At 41.6% G+C, this 22562-nt stretch overlaps 1 protein-coding gene across 3 annotated transcripts in view; it reads left to right on the forward strand.

Moving 5' to 3' along the window:
• Positions 1-22562, forward strand: part of gpc5a (glypican 5a) — a 142915-nt gene that overhangs the window by 36819 nt on the left and 83534 nt on the right. For all 3 annotated transcript variants that reach the window (XM_078246973.1, XM_078246963.1, XM_078246955.1), the window contains exons 5-6: positions 737-882; positions 1024-1149. In XM_078246973.1, coding sequence (XP_078103099.1) covers positions 737-882; positions 1024-1149 — 272 coding nt within the window. The remainder of the gene's footprint in view (positions 1-736; positions 883-1023; positions 1150-22562) is intronic.

Here is a 22562-nt window from a genome sequence, read left to right on the forward strand (position 1 = left end):
ACATGACCTTGAACTTGATGAATAGATAAAGGATTAAGCATTTAAATCAGTCATGGAGAGATTTTCAATTACACTGCTATTCTAGCTGCCAGCTGCAGATAGGTATGTAGTGTGGAGCAAATTCCTTGTATGTGAAAACCTACTTGTTGATTCAGGTTAGGTTAGTTGGACCAGGGCGGGCCAAAACTATCCAGAAACGCATCCATGTGGGCAGCTCCAAGGCAATCAGACATTTTGTACCTAGACTGTCAGACAGAGAAGAGAAGAGACAGAGAAGGATACAGGCCTTACACTCATTTACCCAAACTAAGACGCCTTTATCCATAAAACACGTCATCTATAAAAGTCCAACCATAAAGTATTAACATGTAACTTTCTGTCTACATTTGTGTTATTTGTCAAATAAATGCAACAGGATGTTTGTTCCTGAACTACACTTTCTTTCCTGTTCTGATGGTGATGGAGATGCCACAGCCCCATCTAGTGGTTATCTAGTGTGTCTGCTGCTTGATAGACTGCACATGCAGCACATACAGAAATTGGAGATGATAGGCTTGGCTGCACTAATGGCCTTAGTATAAACGGCTGTCACCCAAGCATCTAAAATATTATTATTATTATTATTATTATTATTACCGGTATTTGTCATGCACCAGTACAATTTGCCAAGCCTTACAATGCATGTTTCTCCCTTAGTGTTTAGACTTAAATCTGTGTCTGTCTCATTGGGAAATAGGTGCACAAACTGTGTGGCCCACCAAGCAGGAAGCCTGCGCAGTCAGTCCACATCCAGCACAGCAGCAACAGCAGAAACAGCAGAGAATCCATCCCTCGTAATGCTCTTGTCAGAGTGTCGGGGGACTCGCTCGCTGTCAGGAGGAGGTGAGTGGGTGAAAGGTGCCAGATGTGTGCATTGAAAGAAGTCATTTTCAGATTTTAGTTAACTTTGTCTAAAATGAATATGTAAAACACTTTGTTAAACAAGTTAATTATCTGTGTGCCCGCATGTGGCTGTTTTTCCAGGGACTTTCTGAACAGTCTACGTCTCTACCGTACGCTCTACGGCGGCCTGGCGGATCAGCTGTGTGTGAGTGAGCTGGCCTCTGGTGACGGGCTGTCCTGCTGGAATGGAACCTACATTGTAAAAAGGTTTGTTTTTAAAGAAGTCAGTAATGCAGATGGGTGACAAATAAAACAACAAGAACATCCCGTGTCTTTGTATAATTAGGAGCTACCACAAGCCTGCACAACAACTTCTTTTTAAAGCACATTGGTTCAAAATCTCCCACAGGTCAATTAGGTTGAGTTAAAAAATGATTCACATAATTTTCTTCAAACCATTCAGTGACCCTTCATGCTTTGTGTGGAAGCATCTACATTTGTTATCTTTTTTTCTTTAATTTGTCTCCCATCTGTTTAACATGGTGTCAATATTCTTCACTGGTAATTTTATAATATGCCACTTAGGGTTGGGTACCGAACCCTGTACTTTTACCGGTACCGACTGAATCACGTTGGTATTACAGAGTATTGGTTCACGTAAAATCAAACGGTGCCAAATTTTGGTACCTGAGAGCATGTAAGTGTAAGCTTATCTGTCCCCTCTTCATGTTGACAGAGAGGAGCTCACACACACACACGCGCGCGCAGAGGTGCGGATGGAGCAAACTACATCAGCTCTGCAGTTTTGTTGAAGTCACAGAGAGTCACGGCAATGCCGATAAAGCGGTTTCAAGTGTGGTTACAGTTTTTCAAAACTTCACGCAGACACCATTCACTGTGATATGATATTAATGGCGAGCCGAGAGCAGTCATGGTGCTGTTGACGTTACACTTCCTGTGAGACAAGCAGGCACAACAGTGGTTTTTATTCCCTGGGGACTGACTGACAGGCGGAGGTTGTAAGGCAAGGTAACTTTATTTCTACAGCACCTTTCAGCAACAAGGCAATCAAAGTGTTTTACATGAAACATCAAAGAGCAATTAAAAACATGATGAAATTATGAAAATAAAACAGGCTAAAAAAGAATAATATACAAATACAAGAATAAAAGTTGAATAATTATTCAATTTAATAGGTTGTAGGGACAGGTTTGGGAGGAGAGAGGGAGGGGTTTTATTTTTATTTAATTTCTGTCAGTGTAAAATATTCCAAATAAATAACAATGTTATAAGTAAATAGGATAAATAGGTTTGGAATTATTTTTACAACGGAAATAATTTTTGAGTAGCTGGGAGTCAACTTGCAGAGCGCACCAGAAATCAGTCCTTGAAGAATGAAGTATGAGTTTGACATTATAAGGCTGTTTTTACATTCCTCTGCTGAAGGGGAAATTGTCTCTGTGCTCATCTGAGTTTAAGACGAGATGTACGTGCGAGCATGATTTTATAAAATCACAACTAGTTTGGAAGCTAATCCTGGTCCAGTAGTGCCCAGAAGTTAAACCTTTCAAATAAACTGTTTGAATATTCATAGATTTTTGTTTTTTCAATGAGGTTATAGGGAGGGGATGTAATTTTAAGAATTTATGGGGCCCGTAGCCCTTTGCTGCGTGTCATCCCCACTTTCTCCACCGTTCCTGTCATTCTCAAGCTATGATAAAGGGAATTAAAAGCCCTAAAAATAATCCTTAAAAAAAATCACTCTAATAGATGGATAACCAGCAATGATATGTATTCCGTGTCTGACAAGGGCTTTACTTTCCATGATGTTACAGGTTTTCAGCTCCAGTGACATCTCACTGTATGATCCTGGAATGAGACCGTTTGTACACTGTTTGACCGTGATCTGATACATACACGCACGCACGCACGAACACAAGCAAGCTGACATGGATGTAGAATTCACCTTTAACTGTTAGTGCTCACAGACATAGATCTTGGATATGAATGGTTGTGAACTGGAGCAGACAAACTGGCCTCTTTCATAGTATCAGTCAGCAGCCTTGTCTCCATTACATCACAGCTCTCCATCTTACCCGTGCTGTCATCACTCAAGGACCCCCTCATATATTCTCAGTCTGTGGTTGTTCCTCTTAACTGTCAGCTGCTGTCAGCACAGTAGAAATGGCAAGTGGACCCATATTTCAAACTACGGTGAGGTTGCAGTTGCCAGTTTGGGTTAGACGGACCAATGTAAAGGATGACAGCCTTGTTGAGACCGTTTCATAGCTAATGTGTGAAGGTGAGAAAGAAGAAAGGTGGAACAGGGGAGGAAGGTCTTTCATGGCCTTTTTAGCAACCAGATTCTCTCACACATTTTGGAGAATCTGTGGATGGGTGTTGCTCATCAAAAATTGCATTACTATAGTATCAAGGTTAAGTTTCATTCTGGCAGTGACAATTTATGCTTTTCTCCCTTTGTTATTTTCCAACATAACACCTCAAGTTTCCATTACAAAGGAGGCAGCCTTGTCAGAGAATAGACAGATTTCTTATGTGCTGGAGAAAGAGGCAGACCATCAGGCTGCAGGCTGTCTATCATCTCTGCCAGCAGCCTCTGGGAAATGTTTATGGCATGTGGGCTTCTCTCAGCTCTCTAACCCTCCTTTCTCTTTTCCTCATTCACACTAACACTTATTTAGAGGGAATCGTTCACCTCAGGTTCCCTCACAGATTCTCATTTTCATTAGGTCATTACCAAAAAAGAAAGTAGAGGAAGAAAGCTGAGGAATTGAAAGAGACATTAAGAATCTGTGGAGATGAGGCTCTGAGGAGACTATTGAGCCGAGTCCCTGCAACTTAGCAGATCTACAACCCTGTGCTGCTTTCTATTAGCCTAGAACCATAGATGAGTAGCTGGGAGTCAACCCAAACTGAGACAAAAGCAATAAATAACCTCCTGCCTACGGGTCATAACCCAACATCTACTGAGAGAGAGGGGAATAAAACTCACTGCCGCATGGTAGCTGATTTACAGAAGCTTATCGAGGCCTCAGAGACCTTAAAAGTTCAGTTGGTGTGTGTGTGGGTGTGTGGATGCCTTTTAAAACATGTTCTTGTGTGTGCCAGCAGAGATTGTTTTATTGTCTTTAAAAAAAGTAGTGAGTTGCACCAGACCTTTTATCCTATTTAATTAAAAAAACGTTGAACATAAAAAAACATAACGGGCGCCTGAGATTGAAGGAAGATTTAATGCACGTCCTCATCTGGGTCCCTTGTAAACAAAAAGATAAAGAACAATCAGATAAGACCATACAGGAAGAACACAAGCTGCTTTCATCTCAATGTATGTGTGAATGTACATGATGGGGTCTTGCTCCAAGGGAGATTTGGTAAAGACATTCTTTCTCTCTGTTTGTCTCTCTCTGGTTTGTCCCTCAATTACACACTCGTACTGGGAAGGGGAAAAAAAGTTTGGACATTACATTTTCTGATTACTGTTATGGCTGATTAACAGTTTTGCCTTATTTTGTGACAGCTAATTTTACCTGAAATAATCCCGCACTAAGTCTCTGCATTGAACTGAAGCTGGAGGGGTGTTATTATGCTCACAGCAATAATGTGAATGATGAAAAATAGCAGATTTTTATTTTGAAATACCTGCAGAGCAAATGGCTGGATATCACACCTCAATACTGTTGACATAAAGTTGGGAACATCAGAAATGTGTCTGAGTAACAAAAGTTTAAAGCTGCATTTTAGTCTTAGCAGAGTTGTTGTATGGCAGCTTTTATTGAGACAAAAATATAAATTGGAGAACTTTGTCATCTTTTATGAAACCTACAATAATTTTATTTTTGGGGCAACTTGGTGGGCAGCGGAAACAAGCCGTAAACACAAAAATGACAATTATCACTTTTTTAAGCTAAAGAGTTGCCTATTAAAACATCCAGCAGATAATAAACAGATATGGAGGAACATTAGGGTTTATTTAGAGTTGAGGTTGGGTCCACGTGATGAATAATAAATAATAATAATAAATCCAATATTAACTCTCTTTAAGCTCCGTTTTTGGTCTCTACCAGCTCCCGAGGAAAATATCTGGCTCTTAAGCTGCTAAATACTCCACTATGCTCATCAGCTAGTCACCAACTGTGTCTGTCTGCCATTTGGTGCTGAGCTGGTTGTGTACAGTAATTTGTTTTTAGAACTCTTTCTGCTAAAAACAGCTGCATGCTGCAGCTGAAATCAACACTAATGAGAGAGTGAACCAAATCGATAAAGTTGGGGGCCAAAAAAACAATTAATTTTAAGATGCTAAAAAGCTCTGGAAAGCCAAGGGAAGCTGCAGAGATGGGTGATATTTCCTCGTGGATTCATCACTGCAAGCGACATACAAGTACTCATGTGATCCCTTGTTAATATAAAAATATTGATTACAAAACATATTGTATTGTCACTAGTATTGAAAAAGTACAAAAATTAATTGGTTTGGAGGTTGGGGGGGGATTGTTATGCCCTTGTGTTTGTCACACTGCAAGACTGATTAAAAAGTTGTCATGATTTATGTCACTTGATAGCAAGAGATTAAAAAATAAATAAAATGTTGAAACAGCCCTCAAACTCTGGAAGTGATGTGATCTTCTTTGGTTGGAGAAGCTGTACCCATCTAGGCAGAAAGGTTAACACATTCCCACAAGCTTTCTCCATCGTAATGGACACGCACACGCGCACACACACACACAAGCTACCGTTTTTTCTTTGTTTCCCTGTTGGAGTAACAGACTGACAAAGACAGAATTGCATTAGTCGATTACAGGGATCTTGATTCCTTCTCTGTTGCCACACATTTACTTTCTAATTTAGTTTCACACCTGATCTTAAAACGTATTGTAAGGCAGCACATTTATTTTGGATTTAATTTTATTATATCTTTTTCTCCCTGACATTGAGAGAAAACAACCAGGAGTTATAGCAGTGTTAAAAAGCTACAGCTTGAACGTGCACAAGAGTGTGATGTGTTATTCATGATTACTTCCTCCGGTGTAGAATCACTCTTTAATTCATCCCCACCTGCAGTCTGTCTCACGGCTGCCAACACACACCAGGTGTTTGGTGGTGTGTTTATATTTTCGAAGAGCCTTTTTCTAATTGAGAACAATTGTTTCTTTTGATTTTATGATAAAAAGACAACTAACCTTGCATGCTGTTTTTGAGGAATTTAGCACGGGAGGGATCAGTACGGCGGGGTGAATGCTACAGTATGTATTGGAAAGATGCTTGAAGTGAGGCGTGCAGATTTGAGCATGGCCTTTTGTTTAATCAGCAACCCTTCATGCTGGAGCGGCTGTCTGAGCAATGGCCTTTGACCTTTCCTGTGTCTCTTTGCTGCCCAGTTAATCCTGAGGAGGTTAATCACATGGTAATAAGAGCCCTGGAGTCATAGTGCAGGCCTCTCCTCAATGTGTGGCCAGTCGGCAGAGGAAAGGGTTGATTCTGTAAATGTAGGTCTATGCTGCTCTGTTCATATCTAGTTCATTCTTTTCTTTTCCCTGATACGACTGTTTTGTAATTTGTCTATTTAGTCATTTGTCTCATTTTCGCTTCCATCCCTCTGCTAGACGTGAAGCTCAGGTGATTTGCCTTGGATTAACTGAAATGACAGCTTTTAAGCTCTGCTAATAGGAATCCACTGAAGAAGCATCAAGAGCTTAAGTTATCCCAGGCTGCACAGGGAACATGCTTCCTCATTTGAGGGTTGTCTGAGCTACACGGTGTTTTCACGTGTTGAATAATAAAAAATATCTTCACTCTTCAACCTTTTGCTGCTCTAATCAACAATATAATTGTTGAAACATAGCCCATATAACTTTGAAAACATGTAATATTTCCTTATTCAGTGATATGACAATGCCTTTATGGTATTTTTTGTAATTTGTCACCGTTAGTGGCAGAGGAAAGAGTTACTAATTCAGTACCTTTTATATATTAGGTTTTAATAATATCAAAATAACATCATTATTTGTACACATACCGCAGTGGGATATGTAGGACCCCACACAATGAAGTAAAGCCACTTTCAACAAAACACAAGAGTTAAGAATAATTACTTTATGTCAAACTTATACTACATGTGCATATACAGTAGTAGAGAACTCTCTATATACTTCCTCAAATAAACATAAATTCACAGCTGGTTATCTTTATTCAGTGCACATTTTATTGCCCACTCTTTGTCCATTAATAATCCTGCTGGCAAAGCTGTGGCGTCCTATTCAGTAAAATGGCTGTGGTCATTGCAGTCATAAATCCAAACACTTGTGCGACAGACCTGCTTTAGTGCTGTCGTAGCTCTCTTTGACCAGAAGGTGGAGCTCTGCACTTTGGGTTACACACACACACACTAGTGACACGCCAGATTGCTGATCACTCCACTGCTTCTCTCTGCATCCGTTTTGATGATGTCTGCTGTGGAGTTGGTGTACTTATCCATGTTGTCCCTGACAGTGACAGACATGAAACTACATTTACGTGATAAACCGACACAATGCAGAACATCAAGTCTCTTCCTGCATTCGTTTGCAGTGATGAACTGACCTAATTTTGAATGGAAAGGAATAACCTTTTAAACATGCACTGTCAAATATATTATGCATAGCTGTCCTCTTAGTCATTCTCATGCGAGAAAGTACTAGAGTTGTTTTCCTCCATCCCATGAAAAAAACAACTTGAAATGAATGTGGTATAGAATCCCCAGTACCTCAAAGGCTATTAACAGTTCATAAAGTTGAATACACATATCGCAGCGGTTTTCCTCTCTTTTCTTGGGAACAAACTGGGTAATTTAGTGTCTTGTCATAGTACTCGGACTCCCTAACACCAACCATCATAGATTTGTTTTGTTTTTTTCTTTTTGGTGCAAACCCTAAAAACTCGCAACAAACCATAATTCACAAAGTTACACATCTTCAAATGAGACAAAAGAAAGAAGGACAGAGATGGCTGGGCTGATTGGAAAGTTTTAATTGAGAGACAGAGAGAGGAGGGAAAGATGAGAGGCAGAGGAGAGGGGACGTTCTTGAAGAGCTGCTCTGTATTGCGACAGCTGGCTACTGCAGATAACCACAAAACCACTGGAGCACTTGAGGTCTGGGTGCTGCATGGCTAGAGTTCCACTCCAACATGACCTTATATCCTGCCTGGATTTAGATGCAGGGGCTCGGTCAGAGTACCACATCCTGACGATTATCCCAAGTGACAGAATCAAGAACTCTGTCTGGCTGACCAAATTGAGTTCATAAGTCCCTCTTTTATGCGTGTATAGATGTGTGTGTGTGTGTGTGTGAGAGAGTGTCTGCTTTAGCCACCCCATCCCCCTCCCCCCATTCTCAAATTGCTCTGCACGGATACATTTTCAATCTAGCTCTCTGGAAAGGCAAGATTTAATTTGTTTGTGCTCAGATATTATCCCTGATGTTGCTACAGTAACTGCCAGCGAGACCACTGTGCAGAAGAGACAGTAGATTCTGAATTGGCTGGTTGCAGGTGGTGCATGTATGGGTGTGTATGTTTATTCCCATTTATTTTTCAGTGTATCCTTTCCCTTTTGCCTATTGAGCATGAATCCCCACTAACACACCCCCACCCCCACCGCTCCGTCCTCCACAACCACGAGTTGGACGCCTGCCTCTAGCATCTGGAGCAGATTGTGACCCTGCAGCATGCCAGGTAGCAGGACATTAACAGCCAAGGCCTTATTGTCCACTGATGAGCTGTCAGAGCGCACCCCCTCACCCACGTGTTTGATATCGTCCTGCCTCCGTCGAGCACACACACTCGGTCCCCGCAGAGCACTCTTCCTCTTTACCTCAGATATAAATCAGAGGCTGTTTGAAAAAGGGGAACAAAGAGTTGGAAAAAATGTGACGTTAATGCTCATAAAGAGGGAGCGGAGGTAGCACGTCTTTGGTGAGAAAACCCTTATGTTTTGTTATAAAAGACTGTTAAGGAATTTGAGGTGCTGACAAAAATGTGATTTAATCACAAGGACACTGCAATATTGTTTTGATAACAAAAGCTGTTTCCCACAGTTCTTAGCAGGAATAGTTCTGCACTACAGACCAGTAAACAATAGACTAATAGAGCAATTTTAGTAATGGACGTCTACAATAAAGCTCCTGATACTTCTTTTGTTTTGTTTTGTGCATGGAGATTTGGTAGACAAGTATTCTCTCTTATTGAGACAATCATATGTGAAGGCAGAACAAAATGCCTATGGTTGAATTTAACACTTTCCTGCATGTCTGCACATGAATTGTGCCATCTTATCAAGGTCTGCTTATTTCATATCAACTTTATGGCTTCATGTGTAACATATCCATGTTGAGTTCTGCTCCAGAAGAGACTTAATTGTGGTGGCTGGAAACAAAGACTCATATCTTTTAGGGGCGTTGAAATGAATCATTGCATTGATGCATTGCGGATCTGGACGATTCTGCATCGATGCAGTGACAGACCGTAATCGATTATTGCCTAATGAGGTTACTTGTTGATTGTTTTGATCGCTGCTTTTTTTGTTATTGTCTGTTGTGTTCAGACGCCACTACATTCAGGAAGTGTCTTTTTTAGGAGCAGATCCAATAGAAAGGGGAGTTCATACATATATGACTGCTTGAATATGTTGATAAAAACCATGTGTAGCAATATGTAATAATAACGATTAGAATCACTGACAGGATAATCGTACCAGTGAAGACTTGCACCCCTAACATCTTTGTATCATTGTCTTGGTTTATCTCAGGGCTGCAGGCTTTTGGTACCTTCTGTTTCTTTGATTTTCCACTAATTTGTTAACTAAGCATGCTTCCCATGTACTGCCACAAAGTGAAAAATGTGGTAGTCGTTAAGTATTCATTACCTGTGCAATTTGTTTCTTCTTTATGCACTTTTAGCCTGGAGAATCTTCTGAATGCGTAGGTAACTTGCATTTGTAATACTGATAGTTTTAGAAGACAACCTTTATGCTGTTCAATGCTTTTATTATTTATTACTTCACAAAAAACTTAGAACCAGTGAATCTGCCTGTTAACCTCCACATATTCTTCAAACATTACATTCTGCAATGTCGGTTCCATATGGAAAAAAAAAAAAAAAAAAAAGCATGGCAGTCATTGGAGGTCTTTTCTTTCTTTATCAGGGAGTTTGTATCCACAGAAGACTCAGCACCTCTTTATAAGTGGAAACCACCTTTTAGCTCCTGACCTAAGCTGAAAGCTAGGTGTGAGTATGGTCTCATTAATCTCACCTCCCACAGTAAAAAGGTCTGAGTCTGGAGGCTCCTTTAGAATAAATCTAAATGGCTCTTTCATTTCTCTGACGTAAACACAAATGTCTCCAACAACAATGTGGCACACTGCGGGATGCCCTGAGACCAGACTTTGCTCTCTTATCATTGTCCCTGTAATGTTGTCCTGCAGTTTCTATGGAAACCTTGCCGGCCTTATTAAAAAAAAAAAAGTTTCACCTTCTCTGAGTCTGCCCTTTACCTGACAGCCAAGATAAACGAGCAGGGTCCTGGGAGGAAGGCAACACAAACATGCATCTCTGCTCAGTGGCCCGTGCTCATTGGCTCTCTGCTGGAAGCCCTTATTTACCTTAATGCTGGGAGGTTGTGGGTATGGGGAGGCTTGAAGAGGAGGAGTAGCCCTCGGAAGGTGTGTGTGTGTGTATGTGTGTGTTTTGTGATTACTCACAATACCTCCCATCAACAACCTTGAACCATGCTGCAATAAAAAAGAAGCAAAAGATGCAAACAACTCTTTCTGGCCCCCATAACGCACGTGGGCCAGATGATGTCATATGTCACCTTCAGCTAATGAAGGTGATGATGACATGCATGAGCGTCGCATACGTTCACCATCTGCTCCGTTCCACCGCGCTGGAGCTGCTCCCCACAATGCTGCAGAGAGGAGTCGAGGCACGTCTGTACCAAAGGACGAGTGTCCCCTGACGCGTGTGAAAAACCGCCACTTGCATCCTGATGACTCGCCGCGAGTTTAATCATACCTTTCACATCACAAGCTGCTAAAGTGACCAGTCTCTAAGGGCCAGTTTTGTTATATGACCTGAGCAACCAGGACCTGATATGACAGTGGTCACCAGAAAGAAGAAAAATCATAGGAACAACATCACCTGTTAGTAAACCAACAAGTTTGTTTCAAACATACTGACCAGAGTGAAGCTGGATGTGAAAATCAGGCTGCCACCAATCATTATTTTCATTATCGGTTAATCTGCTGATTCTGCTCTTGTTAAATGTCGGAAATGATTAGTGGAAAGTGGCCATCACAAGATTCCAGAGTCCAGGTTGAAATATTCAAACCATAAAAGAGACCCAAAATACAGTATATTTAGTTCATGATGATATAAAACATTTTCACATTTTAAAAACTGGAACCAGAGAATTTTTGGCATTTAAAAATATTTAAATGATGAATTCATTACATTAACAGAATTGTTGTCAATTTTCTGTGGCTTGACTAATCCATTATACTCGACTAATCGTTTTAGGTTTATTGCGAAATGTAAATAAAAAAATCAGTGTAATATAGATTTAGATAATCACAAACCAAGAAAACATTTCAGATTAATATTCAGCAGGTCAACCCACTTGTAAAACGTCTACCAAATAAGATTTTAACAATTGATTAAGCAGGTTTGGTATTAAATATCTGCTTAAAAAACTACCAATTGTAATTAAAATAAATAAATAAATAAATAACTTACAATTGGTTTTCAGAAGGCTTTTCATGTTAGACCCTGCAGATATGTTTATTTTCATTTGTCATATGCTTAAAGTCCATCTCCATAGTTACACATAATGTTGGACCTGAAACAATTAGTCAATTAATTGAAATGCTGATTGATAAAAACAATTATTGCAACAGTTTTGATAATCATTTGTCATTTTTAAATAAAAAATAGCAAAACAAATCCTTCTTAAATGTTAATATCTTTTGGTTTTCTAAGTCTTCTCTGATATTGAAGGATATAAATAATTGGTAGATTATTGATAATAAGTTATTTTTAGTTACAGCTCTAATATTGTGACTGATAACATTTGAGATCTTAAAATGTGTTTAAAATAGATAAAGGCATTCATTTTTCAAACAAAGCTAGTAACAAGTAAGTAAGAAATGACAAATTACTGATTGATTGATTGAATGGTTTTATTTCCCCTTTTTACTTTGTTTTATCAAATTGAGTGTAGACGATAAACATCAGTACATTCCTGCCATATTATCTTGTTAAATAGTCCATCAAACAGAAATAACAAAATTATATTTTACAAACCCCTGCAGGTGATGTTTGTTCATTATTCTTTTATTTATTGCTTGTGTTAATACTTCCTGTGTTGTCTTTTAAATCGATCACATTGGGCCAACTGTTGTCACTGTGGGTTATGAAAGTTTTGATTGACAGGCGCTTGACTCCAGCTGTTGAGCAGAGTGTAAAAAGGCGAGTGTTGGTGACTGAAGATGATCTTTAGATAACATCAGATGACCTTTTGAGAGCAGCTGAAACTATCAGTCTCCATGGGGATGCTCTCCTCCTCTTGTCATGTCTTGACACCTTCTTCTCCCTGTTGTTTTTAAATCTCCTTCTCTCTTTTCCTCTGTGTCTGGTGAGTGGAGTTTCTGTGAGTTGGCAGCCTGTATCTGATCCTGAAGTAATTTACTGGTAGCGATAAGGAAGTGGTGTGCACAGTCTCTCGCTATAGTCCTTTGTGACAGGGCAATCTGAAGCCCAGAGACACTAAATTGGAGGGAAATCTTGACTCCAGATAGAAGGGAAACACACATGGTTATTATTATACAAATTCAACAAACTGAGATTGATTGTGGAAACAATCACCGGTGACTGCTGGTTTCATTTTTAGTGACGTGCTTATTCCATTGACTTTGTGAGTGGAAATAACAGCCGAGTGATGGAGTGAAGGATAATGCGGTCTGTTAATGAGTTGGCTGAGACCTTCCTGTAGCAAGAAATGAGTGCTTATTTGCACAATCTTGGTTGTCCACTTAATCCTGATTTAAAATGTTGTTGTTGACTGTATAGCAAATTTGTGTTTGTGAGAAAGAGACTTTGACTTGTTTGCCTTTGAACATACAATCTCCCATCAGCTAATATGCACGTATTATATAAAGTGTGTGTGTGTGTGTGTGTGTGTGTGTGTGTGTGTGTGTGTGTGTGTGTGTGTGGTGTCGAGTCTAGTTTTGCCCAGCAGAGCTCTTTTTCTTTTCTCAGCCAGGCAGAGCAGGGTCATTGCCTCAGGGGTATCTTAGAGAAATGCTTCTGTGCTGTGGGCAAGAAGAAATATGAAAGAGACCCTAAATCAAGACACAGAGCCCCATGAATCATGTCAGCAGCCGAGCTGAAGAAGAGGGATGAGACCATCTGTAGCAGCATATGAATGGCTAACTGACTCACAGTGCTGTTGACACAAGCTGAAGAAATGTGAAGAGGTTGTGAAGATTAGCGCTGCTGCTCGCCGCATAGCCTGGAAACCTGCTTCAGTCAAAAACGGGCAAACCCAAATATCGCTGCATGCTCCATTCGTCAGTGTGACGTTTTACAGAATTGCACGGAGGGAAGTTTTTTTGTCTTCTAAAATAAGATGAATTTTCATTACATTCAACACATCTATGCTGTCCAAGCTGCGTGAATTGTTTGCTAACTCCTTTCTGAAGTTTGTCTGTATTTTACTCTGTTAAAGGCTTTTTCAGACTTTTATTTATTTATTGATTGATTGTATTAAATGCACTGCTAGATGGGCTTCTGAGCTTCATTAATTGTCCTCTTGTCCTCTCTGACTTGTCTCCTTTGTTATTTGTCATTATGCACGGGTGACTAAACTAGTTTCCCTTCTGGGGATTAATAAAGATACCTAATATGTAATCTATACTTATCCAAATTGAGGGTCTAAAGATTGAGATTGTTGTATGTTGTTGATTGTAAAGCCCTGAGGTAAATTTTCAGGATACAATTTAAAACAACCATCACTAATAAATGGTAAATGAATAGTTAATTAAGCTTTATTTAAGTGTTAACAAACAATACAATTATAATGCTTACTAATTATTAGTACTGCTAAAGTCTATATACACAATGTTCCACTTCCGGGAACTTGCTTGTGTTGGCATTCTAAACTCCGGTGGATTTATGAGGACTACTGCTCCTCAGAGCTCTGCAGGGTAAATCGAGACGGCTAGCTAGACTATCTGCCGAATCTACACATGTTCCACCAAAACAAGTTTCTTCCTGAGGCTATTTTGCAGCGACACCGTTGCACATAGCATTCGGGGATGGGAGGAAAATGTGCTCCGGGTTTAATGGCATTTCTTTTAACCAATCAGAATCTTTATGGGTGGCGCTAAACTCCACACAGAGCCGCTGCAAAATAGTTGTGTGAAAGAAAACTCAGATTGGACAGATCGTCAAGGATATAGACTAGGACTAGCCAGACCCTCTTCCCCGGCGCTGTGGAGGAAGGTCTGGCAATGCGAGACTAGTACTGCTATAATTTATGCTATTTGAACAGTTTATTGTTGCACACATCATAACATTTTTATATACTATATTTAGTATTTGTTAATGGTTAATAAATACTTTGTACTTTTTAGATTTAATGGGGACAAATTAATGTTACTTGATGTTTTCTCAACCACTCAATCATTAACAAATTATTTAAGCATTAACTGCTTTATAACATTCACATAATGTTTATAGATGGTTTACAAAACAATTGTTAACATTGACAAAGTAAAACCTATATCTAAATTCATAAACTAATTATTTTACATAAATTATAACATTATAAATCACCATTTCATTGTTTAACAGTAACATAACTGAACTAAAGTTTTATTATTTATTTTATTTTTACCATTTATTAATATTGGTTATTAAAAAGTGGTAACAAGTTCTCTCTTTAGGCTATATAAACCGAAAATGGACTTGACATGATGATGTGTCTGTTACTCCTCTACTGACGTTTTGATTATTAATGCCTGGACTGGAAGGTATCGAAGGTAGGAAACTGCTAATTAGACAAGTACATATAGATGAGGCAGGTTGAAGTAAACAACACCATGAAACAGATTGATTAATAACAGCACTTAATCATGAAATAATTTGGGATCCACACTTTGTTGACACTAGCAGCAGCATAGAAGTGTCAAATGGGTGTCTCTCTCCTGGTAACTTAATCTAAGACAAGTAATTGCCTATTGTAAAAAAAACTACTGTTATAATTCAGTGTATGCTTCAGGTCAGGCTTGTAGAATGAGAATGAACTGTGACTCCTAAGCAAATGATTTTGACCTCTAAAGTGAAATAACAGTCAAAGCATTGTTTTGACATTTAAATTACACTGGCGAGACACTGTAAAAGAACCTTGTGGCATCGGTGAATTAATCTCTTTGGGGAAGGACTGAATTTTAATTGCTGTGCTCAGCGGTGAGGGCATGTTGTTAAAGCACAGTAACAGGACAGATGATAATCACAAAACTTCATGGCTGACCTTTGGGCTTGTTGATGATGAAAAAAAATCACCAAATAAATTAACCCATCAAACCATTGGCACACAATTCACGCCAAGGGTATGAAGTGGTATTAGTGAACTTGTATGTGGTTTCAAGCTCATGAACAGCAGCTATTGTTGAGTGCTTCATAGTCTATATCCACAATGCTTCACTTACGGGATTGTGCCAATGCTGCCGGAAATTCCGCCAGATCACGCTCTTTTCGTCCGGATGTCCGTTACCTTCCGCTTTCATTGTGTTGGAATTTTAAACTCCGGTCGATTTATGAGGACTATGGTTAACTGCTACGCAGATCTCTGCAGGGTAAATCCAGCCAGCTAGCTAGACTATCTGTCCAATCTGAGTTTTCTGTTGCACGACTACTTTTGAACGTACACACGTGCCACCAAAACAAGTTCCTTCCCTATTTTGCAGCGGCACCATGGCTCCGTCTGGCGCGAAGTGTCGCCCAAGACGATTGTGATTGGTTTAAAGAAATGCCAATAAATCAGAGCACGTTTTTCTCCCATCCCATAATGCTCTGTGGACTAGTCAGACCCTCCTCCGCAGTCCATTAGTTAACAAGGAAGCATAATAGGCTCAGGTTTGGTTGGTTGCCTACCAATCTGAAGGTTGGTGGTTCGATCCCTGGCCCTGCAGTCCCATGTCGGACCTTGGGCAAGACACTGAACCCCGAATTGCTCCTGATGCTGCGCTATCGGTGTGTGAATGTCTGTGAATGTTTATCTGATGAACAGGTTGTATGGCAGCTTCGGCCACAGTGTATGAATGTGTGTGAATGGTGAATGGTTCCTGTACTCTGTAAAAGCATTTTGAGTAGTCATTAAGACTAGAAAAGCGCTATATAAATATAGTCCATAATTATCATAGTCACAAGGATCAGCCCAATTTGTGCTCCTAAAATGAATAAACATCTAACTTTCATCTTGATTTGTAAAATGCATGTGAACACGTCATCCAAAACAGCACGGGCCACTGGCTGTTCGTTGTTTTGTTATTTCTACTAAATTAGCTACAAAATCCAACTTTTTAAAACCTGTTTTATTCTTTTGCAACTACAGTACACTTGTTTGTTTACTGCTCACCATATCTCATCTATCCAAAGTGAATAAATGTGTTGTTTAAAGCTTTTTCTTGTAGAATGTACTGCAGATGTGAGCACATCATCATAAAGCGGGTGTTGGTTGAGTTTTTCCTTAATTACAAAAGCATGTTAAACAGCGAGCCGTACCTGAGGGGAAAACATATTGACTGATTTAGCATCAAACAGAGAGAGACTAAGAGATTAGTTGTGATGGACCTCGGGGGAGGTGGGAGTGCAGCAGTCATCTTAAAAGCCGTACCAGCGGTAAGGGGTGCAGTTTTGCAGTTTTATTATTTCCCTGTGATTGGCCATACAGAGACGAGTGTGGGGAGAGACTGTGTGGAAACATAAACACAGATAAGCCTATCAGAGGATGAAGGAAGAGACGCTACAGTATGTGATCAGTCGACTATAAAATTGACTTAGACCGAGCAGTTTTACTGTCTCTCAAGAAAGATTGGTGATATGACATCGAGGGAAAATGTTAAACAATCCTACTATATTTTATCTCTTTCACTCTTAGCACCACTATTCACTTTGTGTTTAGTGTAGCCAGATAACCACCATCAGTTTCCAGTTTATTTATTTACAGGTACAACTAACTAAAACTAGTCTCGGTCCTCGCTGTGTCGAGGACTGAGCCTCTGTATATGGGCACCTGCTCTACCAGGTGAGCTACCCAGGTGCACAGATTTTAACCCAAACCACAACTTTTTTCTAAACCTAACCAAGTATTTTTTGTGCCTAAATGTAACCAAAACGACGTGTTTAAAACCACGACTGTTACATTCTCAGGTTTAGATATGACCATGGAAAATGCTCCAGTGGGTTGTATTAGAGGGTATGAATACACAACCTATAGCCTATATATGCTAAATTTCATCGCATGGTTTGGAGAACTTGATACAATAATACAGCACTGATACCTTTGATGTATCATACCCACTATTTCCATTGAGTCTGCATCTCTGCCTGTTTGTCGTCCAATAGTGACCGTCATTCTTTTAAATTTGGTGACGCACGGACTGCTTCATTTGAAGTAGCCCTGAATAAAGCTCAGATCACTCTCACTGGTGTTTTGCAGCTGTCACTCACCTTGAAGCTTTCGAGTGCCTGCAGGAGGTTTATGAGCTTCTTCACCATTAGCAGCAGTTTTCTTTTCCTCTGGCCCATTCAGCCGCTGTTACGCTGAGTGAAAAGAAGAATGGGGCTGAGAGCAAATATAAATAACCGTTTCACAGGGGTGATTAGACTGTTGGTATTTAAGTCCCTTTTGCCAATGTGTTGTTTACTGCTGCGGATCCACAGTGTTCTCTCAGAGGTGTAGTGACAGCGTGTTTCTCAGTGTCTGCGCAGGAGAAACAGCAGATGTAGCTACTTGTTTCTGCCAGCTGTGGCAGGGCTCGACAGTAACCGTTGCCTGGTTGCCCTTGACAACCTGATTGAGTCAATTGGCAGCCGTTTCGTGGCCTCCGGTAGTCCCCTTTGGCAACCACCTGTTCATCCAATCCAAACTTACAAAACTGGAAAATCTTATTTCAAAAGAAGTTAATATTTTATGTTTGTCTCCATAAGGTTTAAAAACTACGTTTGTGCGCAACACAACATTTCAGCTGTTGTGCGACCGCTTTCCACATGGCCAATTGCCGTGAAAACATACAGGCAACGCAATGTTCTGTTCCCATTAACGGCGCATGTTAAAATCCGGTACTAATATGCCACCGGTGCCTGGTATCTATCGAACAGAATGGCAACGTGGATTTCGGTGCCTCATTACGGTGCCACCTAAATGTCTGCGCTGTTCTAGAGGCTACAGAAGCATTGCTGCATGTCACGCTAGTTAACACTAATAACATGTTACACTTGGCAGGAGGTAACGTTAGCCCACCGTTAGCTACAGTAGTAACTGGATTAAACACGGTTAAAATGTTGACAGTTAAACAGTGTAAAAGTGTGACTGTATTTCACTTCAATGTTTTTCAGGCCAAGGTCCCCTTAGCTAAAAGAAAGACGGTGTAGGGACCACCTACTACATATACAATACAAAATGATATTGCATTAAACTGGGCTGCATGGATGAAAATGAATGGCAGTGAATCCTTAAGCTTAACTGTATGGCTACCATATTAGGCATAGTAAGCTTATCTTCAATGTGTTTTTTACAAAATAGGCCAATTTATCTTTGCTATTAAAATGTTAGTTGACAATGTTATTAATGTGTATTTTCAGACATATATACATTTTTGAAATCTTTTTTTTTGTAAACAAATAATTTGGCGGCCCACCTGCACTAACTCTGAGGACCACCTAGGTGTCACGGACCCCCTGTTGAATATCTCTGCTGTAGAGGATTCCAACACCGGGACGTACAACCGTCTACCTGGGGGGATATGGTCTATTTCCCTGACGGAACATTACACTTTCTGTTACGGCCGTTAGCATCGTTATCACCCGGCGCTGGAATTTGTGCTGACTGGGTTCGGATTGCTTTAAGTTAATAATAGTGGCTGTGACTGTGGATGTGTCGTGTCCCCGGGGCTGTTGTTCGCTTTCATCCCGACTGAAGTCCCTTAGCGGCGGGGAGTGAGGCAGAAAAAACTGGGTGGGATAGCTGGCTAAATTAGCATTAGATTTGTCTTCTTAAGCCAGCTAACGTTAGCTAACGTTAGCTGGCGAACGTAATCGTGGGTTAGCCCAGTACTGTTTAACGTTAACTTTACCTTGATCAAAACAATTATACTTAAAATAACTTCATAAACGTGTTGAACAATGTTGTAACCTTATAACGTTATCATTCCCCACCAAGCATTAGCATGAGCTAACGCTAACATTACTTGTCAACATAGCACGTTAAGCTGGATCAGTCGATATTGGAATCAATAAATAAGATCTCTGCTGTATTACTGTGTTGTAAGTGGCGTGTACTCAATGCCAAAATGATGCTGTGTGGCAGAAAGCAAACTGTATTACGGTTACTGAGTATTATTCTTTCTGCGACGTTGTATGATTTACGATTACTCTCGAACGTATCGTCTGGGTGCCCGTGTTTAGAGGGGTCAAAGGTTTTATGATGCCACTGACAGGACACTAAATGAAACGACCCGTGTCATTAAAATTAAATAACAGATTTCTCTGGGTTTGAACGTTGTTGGAAACCTTTAGGATAGTGTAAGTACACAACTCAACAAAATATATAACATAGGTATAGTCATTTTTAGACATTTGAATGCAGACATTTTACATATTGTACCTTTAAATGACATGTTATGGTTTTCTTGCCAATGAACCAGGGTTAAAGATTTATTAGTGATCACCTTTATCCATCCATCCATCCATCCATCTTCGTCCGCTTATCCGGTATCGGGTCGCGGGGGTAGCAGCTCCAGCAGGGGACCCCAAACTTCCCTTTCCCGAGCCACATTAACCAGCTCCGACTGGGGGATCCCAAGGCATTCCCAGGCCAGGTTGGAGATATAATCCCTCCACCTAGTCCTGGGTCTTCCCCGAGGCCTCCTCCCAGCTGGACGTGCCTGGAACACCTCCCTAGGGAGGCGCCCAGGGGCCATCCTTACCAGATGCCCGAACCACCTCATCTGGCTCCTTTCGACGCGAAGGAGCAGCGGCTCTACTCCGAGCTCCTCACGGATGACTGAGCTTCTCACCCTATCTCTAAGGGAGATGCCAGCCACTCTCCTGAGGAAACCCATTTCGGCCTCCCTACGCCTGTGGGTTGTGGGGGGGGGGGGGAAACTCTGACTGTTGTTTGTGCATATGCACCAAACAAGAGTTCGGAGTATTCGGCCTTCTTGGAGACCTTGAGTGGAGTCCTGCATGGGGCTCCAGTGGGGGACTCCATAGTTCTGCTGGGGGACTTCAACGCGCACATGGGCAATGATGGAGACACATGGAGAGGTGTGATTGGGAGGAACGGCCTCCCTGATCTAAACCAGAGTGGTTGTTTGTTGTTGGACTTCTGTGCTAGTCATGGATTGTCTATAACGAACACCATGTTCGAACATAGGGATGCTCATAAGTGTACTTGGTACCAGAGCACCCTAGGCCAAAGGTCAATGATCGATTTTATAATCGTTTAATCTGTTCTGAGGCCGTATGTTTTGGACACTCGGGTGAAGAGAGGGGCGGTGAGTTGGGTCAGGGGGTGGGGGAAGACTCTGGACAGACCTGGTAAGCCCAAACGGGTAGTGCGGGTAAATTGGGAACGTCTGGAGGAGGCCCCTGTCCGACAGACTTTCAACTCACACCTCCGGCGGAGCTTTTCGTGCATCCCTGTGGAGGCTGGGGGCATTGAACCCGAGTGGACAATGTTCAAAGTTTCCATTGCTGAAGCTGCGGCGAGGAGCTGTGGTCTTAGGTGCCTCAAGGGGCGGTAACCCACGAACACCGTGGTGGACACCGGTGGTCAGGGAAGCTGTCCGACTGAAGAAGGAGTCTTTCCGGGATATGTTATCCCAGAGGACTCCGGAGGCAGTTGCAAGGTACCGAAGGGTTGCAGCCTCTGCCGTGAAAGAGGCAAAGCAGCGGGTGTGGGAGAAGTTCTGAGAAGACATGGAGAAGGACTTTCGGTCAGCACCAAGGTACTTCTGTAAAACCGTTCGCCACCTCAGAAGGGGGAAGCGGGGAACCATCCAAGCTGTGTACAGTAAGGATGGACGCTGTTGACCTCAACTGAGGAGGTAATAGGGTGGTGGAAGGAGCACTTTGAGGAACTCCTAAATCCAACTAATACGCCCTCTATGGTAGAGGCAGAGCTGGAGGATGATGGGGGATTGTCGTCAGTTTCCCTGGTGGAAGTTGCTGAGGTAGTTAAACAACTCCACAGTGGCAAAGCTCCAGGGATTGATGAGATTCGTCCAGAAATGCTTAAAGCTCTGGGTGTGGAGGGGTTGTCTTGGTTGACACACCTCTTCAACATTGCGTGGAAGTCTGGGACGGTGCCTAAGGAGTGGCAGACCGGGGTGGGGGTTCCCCTTTTTAAAAAGGGGGACCAGAGGGTGTGTTCCAATTACAGGGGTATCGCACTTCTCAGCCTCCCCGGTAAAGTCTACTCCAAGGTGCTGGAAAGGAGGGTTCGGTCGATAGTCGAACCTCAGGTTGAAGAGGAACAATGCGGATTCCGTCCTGGTTGTGGAACAACGGACCAGATCTTTACTCTCGCAAGGATCCTGGAGGAAGCCTGGGAGTATGCCCAACCGGTCTACATGTGTTTTGTGGATCTGGAGAAGGCGTATGACCGGGTGCCCCGGGAGATACTGTGGGAGGTGCTGCGGGAGTACGGGGTGAGGGGGTCCCTTCTCAGGGCCATCCAATCTCTGTACGACCAAAGCGAGAGCTGTGTCCGGGTTCTCGGCAGTAAGTCGGACTCGTTTCAGGTGAGAGTTGGCCTCCGCCAGGGCTGCGCTTTGTCACCAATCCTGTTTGTAGTATTTATGGACAGGATATCGAGGCGTAGTCGGGGTGGAGAGGGGTTGCAGTTCGGTGGGCTGGGGATCTCATCGCTGCTTTTTGCAGAGGATGTGGTCCTGATGGCATCATCGGCCTGTGACCTTCAGCACTCACTGGATTGGTTCGCAGCCGAGTGTGAAGCAGCTGGGATGAGGATCAGCACCTCTAAATCGGAGGCCATGGTTCTCAGCAGGAAACCGATGGAGTGCCTTCTCCAGGTAGGGAATGAGTCCTTACCCCAAGTGAAGGAGTTCAAGTACCTTGGGGTCTTGTTCGCGAGTGAGGGGACAATGGAGCAGGTGATCACCTTTATGTATTTTAAAATTGCCATGGGAATTGTATTCTTCATCCTGATCATATCTTTTAAAGTAAAGTACTTTTAATTTACACACAGTGAGAGGTGCAGCGCTGCTGAGCATAGCACTGACAAATTACATGTTAATATCCTGCTTAGATATCCCAACACAAGAGTGGTGCAGCATGCTTCTTCAAGCCTTATTTCAATCTATTTGTGCTCTTTTGGCTCCACT

Source organism: Sander vitreus, chromosome 1 (genome assembly GCF_031162955.1).
Source record: "Sander vitreus isolate 19-12246 chromosome 1, sanVit1, whole genome shotgun sequence".
Lineage (NCBI taxonomy): Eukaryota > Metazoa > Chordata > Actinopteri > Perciformes > Percidae > Sander > Sander vitreus.